This window comes from Tupaia chinensis, unplaced genomic scaffold, assembly GCF_000334495.1.
Source record: "Tupaia chinensis unplaced genomic scaffold, TupChi_1.0 Scaffold000247_1, whole genome shotgun sequence".
Classification (NCBI taxonomy): domain Eukaryota; kingdom Metazoa; phylum Chordata; class Mammalia; order Scandentia; family Tupaiidae; genus Tupaia; species Tupaia belangeri.
Window position 1 is genome coordinate 3,087,824 of NW_006159725.1, and position 9,766 is coordinate 3,097,589.

A 9,766-nucleotide genomic window follows, 5' to 3' on the forward strand; every position below is an offset into this window, starting at 1 on the left:
ACCCGCCCCCTCTTCCTGGCAGCTGCAGGGTTAGCCTCCAAGGGGGCTCCACGTATTGACTGAGACATGACACTGGGGCACGAGGCAATGTCTGCAAAATCCTGTCTGAGCACAGTGGCAGCCAGCTCGGAGCTGGCTGAGAGCTAGGAGAGCTAGCCCAGGCCTCGCTGGGCTCCTCGAGTGAGACCGCAGTGGGCCGTGCTTATCGGTGCCTACTGCATGTTTATCTGAGAGGACTCAGACAGGGAATAGGCAGGGCTTTCTCCTGGCCAGAGGCACAGCTGGGAAACCGGCTCGGCCCCTGTGTGATCTCAGCGTGGAGAGGAGAGGCGCTTGCAGGAGTGATTCCTTCTTCACAGAAGAAAGAAAACACGCTGAGAACCATCCGTCTGAAGAGAAGAGGAAGGCCCTCCCACACAGGCTGGCGAGAGGGGGCCAGCAGAGGACAGCAGGGAGACCCTCAACCAGAGTGAGGGGTGAGCTGCACCACAGAGGCCGAGGTGAAAGCCCAAGCTGCAGGAGATCCAGAGGCCAGGTCCTGCAGCTTACAGAGGCCTGGGGCAGAGGTGGGGCATTTGCTCCTTAGTCTCTGACTGGGCCTTGGCTTCACCCACTGCCAGTGCCCCTGTACTGAGGCCATCACCAGCTCAGCCCTCCTGATCTGCGTCTCTTGACCAGAAAAGCCCTGACAGGGCCCAGGACCCTGGGAACAGTGTGACTGGGACTCAGCATCCCTGCAGGGCAGTGACCAGGGCTCAGCATCCCTCCAGAGCAGTGACTGGGACTCAGCATCCCTGCAGTGCACAGTGACCAGGGCTCAGCACCCCTGCAGGGCACAGTGACCAGGGCCTGGTGTCACTGTGGAATCCCTGAAGGAACTGCAGGCCTCAGGACAGTGCCAATACTCAGGAGGGGCTTGCTTGGACTACAGCCGTGCCCCGGCGCCCGTCTCCCTAGGGCCTGGTCTCTGGTTTCTGACTTGGGTGCAGCCTGATACGTCATAGATTCTTACGAGCCTAGTAGAGAGGCAGATTATTTACTGTCCCTACCCCTCCAGCTCAAGGAAATGGCTTTTATTTTTTTTTTCATCTCATTGTAACTGGTGTCAGAAGCACTAAATCCACAAGAAACGGAATTAATGGCAAAGCCACAAAACCCAAACCCTGCACAGCTGGGAAAGCGGACCTCAGCCCGACTGTGCAGGTTCTTAGAGGGCATCCTGGGAGGCCCAGAGGTTCTGGCTCTGTAGGATGGGGGAGCCCATCCTCTAAGAACCTGGTGGCTTCCATGCTCGGCCATGTGCGGCCCCCTGGTGGTGACTTAGGGAACTGGTGGCCCTGCCCAGCATAGCTGCTCCAGCTCCCTGTGACCTGAGCGGAAAGCCAGAGGGCCCCAACGAAGTAAAATATAGAGGAAACACACACACACAATTTTTTAAATTAAAAATAAAGATCATTTTTAAAAAATGCCCTCCCACATGCGTCTGGCACTCCAGGTTGTCAGCAGACCCAGGTTTCTTCCGCAAGAACGTTTAGTGTCGTCCTCCATTCTGGGTGGCTTCTGGAGACTCGTTCCATGATCTGCAGAGTGGGACACTGTGTAAGCAAGAAACAGACACCTCGTCTCCCGGGGCTTACACCCCAGGGTGACTGCAGCCTAAGTAAGATGGGAAGGCCAGCCCCGCCACACAGGTGCACGCTGCTGAGACCTGCACTCCACAGGCTAGGGCTGCACAGGAGGCCCGGGCTCGGCCCTCAGACCACCACCAGGGCTGGCACGGTGGCGTGCACCTGTAACCCCAGCGACTCAGGAGGCTGAGGCAGAGGGGTTGTGAGTCAAAGCTGTCCCGGGCAACCTAGCCAGACATCATCTAAAACAGAGCCCGATGTGGTGGCGTGTGTCTCTAGTCCCAGCTGGAGGGAGACATGACAGCAAGACCTGTCTGGGAAAAAAAAAAAAAGGAGAAAAGCATGCCCTTCTGCTTTGGCCACAAGTTCACTGTGTGACTCGACCACACCCCTTAATTGCTCAAATAGTCTCAATTCCTCTGGTCGCATTATCTGTTGGGTCGTTGGAAAAGTCTTGACATATTTTTATACACTTCCTATGTGAAAAGGTGTCATGCTTTTCCCAACCACCAATAGCGTGGACACTAGATGACTCCCCATCATTTAAAGTACAAACAAGAAATAAAAGCCATTCCCTCGTGTGGGCAAGTTTGTGTCGTTTCAGTTTCTAAGGTGTCTTAGAATAATAATCTGCAACACTGAAGCCAGTGTTTCTCACCCAGGCACACTTCTCACCCCGCCCAGGGGTTGGTGGCAAGGTGCTGAGTCATTTGGGATCGTCACAGTTGAGAGTTGCTCCCACAACCTGGGGTGCTGCTTGAGCACCCTATATTGCAGGGTCACCTCTTCACAAGTAATTATTCGACCCAGTATGATGAGAACTCTGCCTTAAATTTCAAAATATTCAGGCCAGCAGGCGGCGTGGTGGTCAAGGTACTGGACTCCCACAAGGCCAATTATGGTTTGAGTCCCAGACTTGGCAGCTTGAGAATCACACCAGGTGCATGTGTGTGTGTGTGCGTGCCCAAAATCCTGGGAGGAGAATGGAGGAGAAGGGATTGCAGCATAGCCATCTCCCCTGGAGGGTGATTTCTCACTTTACCTCTCACTGCCGCTGTCTCTCTCTGACGAGCACATGCACCTTATGATAAAAACCTAAAATAATTAATTATTTGAAATTTGTTTCGAAGCATCCACCTTGTCCCCTGTTTCTCCACCATGAAGCAGCGAAGCAATTTGATTCTAGATGGAAGGCGTTATGGTCTTCAGGGTTGCCGGTTACAAAGCGTGGTCTGCATTTCTACATAACTCACTTCATTCCTTTAGGTCTTGGTTCCCTCATCTGAATGTGGGGGCTGGTGACAGCCATTGAGAGGTGAGGGTCCGCCCTCGGCCACCCACCGCTCCCACAGGCAAGCCGTGTGGAGTGCTTTCTCTTGAGTAGCAGGTTGTTGCTCACTTCACCTCTCACTGCCGCTGTCTCTCTCTGACGAGCACATGCACCTTATGATAAAAACCTAAAATAATTAATTATTTGAAATTTGTTTCGAAGCATCCACCTTGTCCCCTGTTTCTCCACCATGAAGCAGCGAAGCAATTTGATTCTAGATGGAAGGCGTTATGGTCTTCAGGGTTGCCGGTTACAAAGCGTGGTCTGCATTTCTACATAACTCACTTCATTCCTTTAGGTCTTGGTTCCCTCATCTGAATGTGGGGGCTGGTGACAGCCATTGAGAGGTGAGGGTCCGCCCTCGGCCACCCACCGCTCCCACAGGCAAGCCGTGTGGAGTGCTTTCTCTTGAGTAGCAGGTTGACCCAGGGCCTGTGGCCAGACCCCCTCTGGTCTGTGTCCAGGAAAGGTTTTGTCCAGCAGATTTTGTCTGACTGAGGGACAATCTCCTTATTGCGTTGTCAGGATAGTCCTGACGCACTTTTGTGTGGAAAAACGTGCCCTGACCTTCTCGAAAACCCAGGTACGTGGGAGGCAGAACTCCGCATGCTCTTCCACATGCTCGCTGCTGTGGTCGCCACGCTGTAATAGCTGACCTCCTTCCTTCTGCAGAAGTGCACGTGGAACCCCATAAGAAGCAGCTGCATGTGACACTGGCCTACCACTTCCAGGCCAGCCACCTGCCCACGCTGGAGAAGCTGGCCCAGAACATCGACGTCAAACTGGGGTGCGACTGGGTGGCCACCATCTTCTCTCGGGATATCCGATTTGCCAACCACGAGGTAATGGCTCCCTGCAGCTCCTGACACCACCAGGTGGCACAGGGGTGTGACGAGAATTGGTACTTACAGGGCTATGGCACCAAAGGGCAACAGTGAAGCAGCACCAGGCCAGGTGTCAGGTGGCTGGGGTGTTGTCCAGGCTCCACCCCGCTCGTTGGGGGCTTCAGCCATACACCCTCCCACTCGGTCCCAAGTGCTCTTTGGGCAACCAAAGCCATCCCCATGGTTCCTTCTGTCCCTAACCTTACAGGAATGACAAAAAAGTGATATTGGGGGCCGGCAAGTGGCAAAGTGGTTAAGGCACAAGATTCCTATGTGGTCAACTGCAGTTCAAGTCCTGGACCCAGCAGCTTGAAACTGATGCTTCGTGCATGCCCTTGGGTGCCCAAATCTTTACAGGAGAATGGAGGAGAAGGGATTGCAGTGCGGCCTCCCCGCTGGGGGGCGATTTCTCGCTCTCTGTCTCTCCAGTGAGGGCACATGCCCTATAGCAAAAAAATCTCTCCCTGAAAAAAGAAAAAAAGTGGAACTAGAAAATAGATGGAAACTATATGGGAAAATATTTCATATTACTATTAAATAAATGCACGGCATTAATAGAAGACTTCGTCTCGACTTTAGGTGACCTGACGAGCACGTAAGTACCAGAAAACATGATGGATAGGCATCGCTGAGTATGCGTGGTGTGCAAGGCACCATGGGACAGGTTCAAAGTTTCGAATGAGGCCCTGTCCTCAGGGAGTGGTGAGTCCGGTCAGGGAGAGAGGACAGACACACATGAAAAGGAGCCAGACCACCTGCTGGGAGAGTTTGTGCAGAGCGGTGGGGGCATGCGTGTGACAGCCGAGCGCCAGGGTCCTATCCCTACGTGCTGCGGGGAGTCGGCACCGCTTTCCAGGCAAGCCTCAAGGAGAACACGTGGTTGGTCCAAAGCTAGACAGCAACTTAGGACCAGAGCTGATGCCACAGCAGGTATTTTAACCAAAGATGATAGACAGCCTCCCCTCCCCCCCCTTTTAACTTGCCATAAGGCACGTGTGCTCACCAGAGAGACAGAGAGACACAGAGAAAGGGAAAATGAGAAAGCACCCCCCCCCGGGGGGGATGGCCAAGCCTTGTCCCTTCCCTTCCATTCTCCTCTTGGGATTTTGGACACGCACACACTCGTTCCTGGTGTGATTTCAAGCTGCTGGGTCTGCGACTCAAACTGCACAGTCCTTTATGTGGGATCCAGCCACCTTAATCACCATGCCAGCAGCTGGCCCAAGAAGGACCACGTTGTTTAATGAAACGTGTGTCTTCTGATTTAACTGCATGTATTACGCATGCTGACCTTTGTTTTCCAATGTGCCAACAAGAAAAGAATGGGTATTATTGTGTTTGCATGGGTTTCAGCATTGCTTCAGGCTTTTTTAAACATGATACGCAGAACCTCCGGGTTGAGACCAGGCAACCTCACTGAAGTGCTGGGACGAGCCAATCCCTGAGTCAAAGGTTCAGGGCGGGCATGGTGCCCTGTGAGTGTCGGGGGCACATGGCGCCATCTGACCCTGCAGATGGGGATGCCATGACCTCTCGCATCATTGGGGTGCTGCTTCTGCAGGGGTGCATCAGGCAGACTGGGCGAGGTCTTCCTTCAGAATCCCACCATCTAGAATCACTTCAGTTGATCCTTAGAGGTAACAGGACAGGTGTGGCTGGTTGGACTCCTTCCAGGGCAAAGAAAAAGTGGGCCCAGGGTCCTGTGCCAGTGTCCTCTGAGAAGCCACCTTTTAGAGAGAAGGACGGTGGCGATGGAATTTTACAAGAAAGATCCTCTAATCAACACTGCCCTCCAGGTACTCCAAGGGTAATTGCTTTCTGCCTGACCCACATTCTGCTCAAGTGGCACAGAAGGACCGCGTGGCCGCGCCCACATGAATTACCTTCTAAAAATAGCGTGGCCTCCTTTATTTCTTATTTGTAAAAACTCATTTGTCCCTGGTCCTTCAACAACACTGTCCTCAGCCCCTTTGGACCAGACCTGCCTCCCTGCATCTTTCAGGCTCACCCGACTGCTCCTGCGTGTGTAAACCCAGGGCTGCCTCCTCTGCGCCGTCTGCGGGAGGCAGGTTTGATCGATTATTCCAAGACAGCGTCCAGAGAAGGAAAACGGTTTAGGCAAGGACGCCCAGCAGGGCCCGCAGGGTGCAGGAAAGGCCCACGCACTCGTCCCATCGCTGTTCAGCTTCTCACCTGGTTTGAAGTGCGAGTGGCACTTCCCCGGCTGTTCACGCAGTAGTGACTCAGCGGGCCATGCCAGGGCTCCATGCTAGCGGTAGGACTCAGGGAAAGACACTTACGGCAATGGCGTACATGTCGGGGTCTAGCACACCCGGGTTCAGATCCTGGCTCCGTCACCTTAGCAAAGACTGGGTTCGCTCTGACAGTTTCTGTGACTCTCCAGTCCTCAGTTTTCTCATCTCTAAAATGGTGATGTTTCGCTGGACCATGGTGAGAACTCAGTAAGAAGAGGTATGGAGGGGGCCAGTAGGTGGCGTAATGGTTAAGACACTGGACTCCCATGTTGCCAACCATGGTTTGAGCCCCGGACCTGGTGGCTTGCTTTCTCACTTTCTCTCTCTCTATCTCTCTTTGTGGTGAGCATACATGCCCTCTAGCAAACTAAAATAATAACAATAATTAATTTAATTTAAAATGTAAGAAAATAAAAGAAGTATGGAGAGACCTTAATGGAATACACAGTGCAGAACAGGTGCCACAAACCGTGGCTGTGTCCCTTATGGCTCCTGAGAATAAACACTGTGGGGTCAGCAGGTGGCATGGTGATTAAGGCACTGGACTCTCACATGGCGGCAGTCCGTGGTTCAAGTCCCAGACTTGGCAGCTTAAAAATCATGCACTACATATCCAGCTTTGTGATTTTGGAGGTTTCTTGTGCATGTTTTTTTTTCTTTAAGCTGTTTGAACATCCCAGCAGAAATCCTTCCTGCTTTGTTTGGAAGGGTGGTCTGAGGGACAGAAGGAATGAGGAGGGACCCGACAGCAGGGAGATCTAGCTTGCAACTGCTGAGGTAAGGCGGAGGGAAGAAACAGGCCCCTCCCTAAACAGACTGCAGGGAGGAGTTCCATGACTGAAATATCGTGGCAGTTTCATGCTCCGAAGGAAATCGCACTTTGGAGACCAGCAGTTGGCGTAATGGCTATGTCACTGGACTCTTATGTAGTTGACCGCGGTTTGAGTCCCAGACCCGGTGGCTTAAACTCACTCCAGGTGTGTATGCATGATCCTGAGAGGAGAATGGAGGAGAAGGGATTGCAGCGTGGCCATCCCCCCTAGGGAGGCTTTCTCGCTTTCTGTCGCTCTGTCTTTCTCTGTCTCTCTCTGCCTTTCTGGCAATTGCATGCTCCCTATAGCAAAGACTTCTCCCCCACCACCAAAAAAAAAAAAGAAGAAGAAGAAGAAGAAGAATGCTCCATTCACTGGAGCCAGTCAAATACCCAGAATCCAGAAGGAAATTCTTCTTCTTTTTCTTTTCTTTGTTGAGATATTTTTGCTATAGGGCACGTGTGCTTCCAGGGAGACAGAAAGCAAGAAATCACCCCCGGGGAGATGGCCACACCGCAGTCCCTTCTCCTACATCCTCCTCTCAGGATTTGGGGTATGCACACATATGTGCCCAGCATGTGAATTTCAAGCTGCCAGATCCAGAACTTGAACTGCTGTCAGCCATGTGGGAGTCCAGTGCCATAACCACTGTGTCACCTGCTGGCCCCATAATTTTTTTTAAAGATTTTTTTGCCACAGGGCATATGCACTCACCAAGGAGAGACAGAGACAGTGAGAGGGAAAGTGAGAAATCACCATGCAGGGAGGATGGCCACGATCCCTTCTCCTGCATTCTTCTCATGGGATTTTGGGCATACATGCACACCTGGCCTGAGTTCCAAGCCACCAGGTCCAGGACTCAAACTGTTGTCAGCCATGTCGGCCGAGTCCAGCACCTTAACCACTACACCACCTGCTGGCTCCGCCCTACAGCAAATGTATTGTTTATTAAAAATGAATAGTAATAATTAATAAAATTAAATAATTACTTCTTTAAAAATAATGATAAATAGCCGAGTTGCAGAGAAAGGGGACTCATGACTGGCAAACCCCTCCTCTGGCTGTCCCTGGGACCCCCCCCCCCAGGGAAGACTGACTTCCCGGGAGCTGATTTCACACACGCCAGGGTACCGTCCCAGCCAGAGCTGGGGAAGCGAGGTGTGTGTCCGTTTGTCCGCTGCCTGGGGAGCCTGTGGGCTCTCGGTCTGAGTTCCAGAAACTATATCTGAGTCCTGCGTGTAGGAAGGGGTAGAACCCTCTGGTGGCACCCAGCTCACACCCACAGGACCCAAGTGAGAACCAGTGCTCTCTTCTCAGAACCCAAAGCTAGCCAGAGCCCACAGACGGCTCCTGTTGTGTCCCGGTGCAGGGGTGACTGCTCCCACAGCACACAGCCCGCCCCGCCAGGGGCTCAGCCAGACGGCGCCTGGGCTCCCGCGTCCCGCCAGGGGCTCAGCCAGACGGCGCCTGGGCTCACGCGTCCTCTCCGTGTCCCAGACCTTGCAGGTGATCTACCCCTACAGCCCGCAGAATGACGACGAGCTGGAGCTGGTCCCCGGGGACTTCATCTTCATGTCCCCCATGGAGCAGACCAGCACCAGCGAGGGCTGGGTCTACGGCACGTCGCTGACCACCGGCTGCTCCGGTCTCCTGCCCGAGAACTACATCACCAAAGCCGACGAGTGCAGCACCTGGATATTCCACGGGTGAGGAGGCCCGGCCGCCCGGGGCAGGGACTCCGTCCTGGACGCAGAGGGCAGCGGCAGTAAAGGGATCCCCGAGGGTCCCAGACCTCTGGGAGACGCACTGGTGGGAAGCAGGGGAAGGGGGCTGCGTCGTGGGGTCACACCGCTACTCTGTGAGGCACCACCCACCTGAGCTCGGGCGGGAGACGGAGCCAGGCTGTGGCGGCCCGTCCCTCCCCGCTAAAGGCTGGCACTGGCCCAGGCTGGGTCTTTTTATTTTTTTAAGAGGGATTTTTGCTATAGGATGCACAGTAGTCAGAGAGACTGAGAGAGACAGAGAGAATCACCCCCAGGAGGGATGGCCACGCCGCAGTCCTGTCTCCTCCATTCTCCTCTCGGGATTTTGGGCACACATGCATGCACTCCCCACGTAAGTTCTAAGCCTCTGGGTCGTGGGAGTCCATCAACATAACCATTATGCCATCTGCTGGTCCCCAGGGCTGAGTCTTCTCTCCTGCTCTCGGGCTCCATCCACCGTGGGCCGGGTCATTACTTAGGGTGGGCCAACTCCCCAGAGCCGCGACACACCTGCTAATGCCAGCCAGGGGCATCAGGAGTCAGGAGCCCAAACTGAACCCCTCAGTTTCTGGGTGACCCCGAGACTGGGCACATGCACACCAAGACCATGTCTGCGGTGCTGGGCAACCGCCAGGCTGCCAACCGCCACCCACGCCTCACAGCTGTCAGGCCTATGCTCAGTGTGGCTGTGTTACAACAGAGAAGATGGGAACAGAGGACACCTCCATCCTCAGCCGAGCTGCTCGGAACCAGCCCTCCCCTGGCACATGCGGCGTCTAGCCAGGTGTGCTGCTGTTCTCTGCCCTCCTTGTGCAATGTGGCACTGTGACCGGGAGGCAGAACCCAGCACCAACTACACGGGGCTGGCATTCTGGCTGCCATGACTGAGAAGCAGAGACGGGGCTTTCGGTCAGTGTTTTACCTGGAGAGAGAAGAGGAAAGGGCCCTGCCCAGGGAGCACTGAGCAGACCAGCACAAACCCGGAGAGGGCAAAGACCACGTCCTCTTGCAATGGCCCCCAGCCCGGCAGTCCCTCCCCTTCCCCACACTCTGCCTCTCCTAACCCCGCCACAAGCAGCCAACGTCAAGTGGCA

General features: G+C 54.2%; 1 protein-coding gene across 2 annotated transcripts in view; it reads left to right on the top strand.

Annotated features, from left to right (window-relative positions):
* UBASH3B (ubiquitin associated and SH3 domain containing B) overlaps positions 1-9,766 on the top strand; it is a 170,464-nt gene that overhangs the window by 137,565 nt on the left and 23,133 nt on the right. For both annotated transcript variants that reach the window (XM_006148801.1, XM_027771988.1), the window contains exons 5-6: positions 3,631-3,800; positions 8,407-8,615. In XM_006148801.1, coding sequence (XP_006148863.1) covers positions 3,631-3,800; positions 8,407-8,615 — 379 coding nt within the window. The remainder of the gene's footprint in view (positions 1-3,630; positions 3,801-8,406; positions 8,616-9,766) is intronic.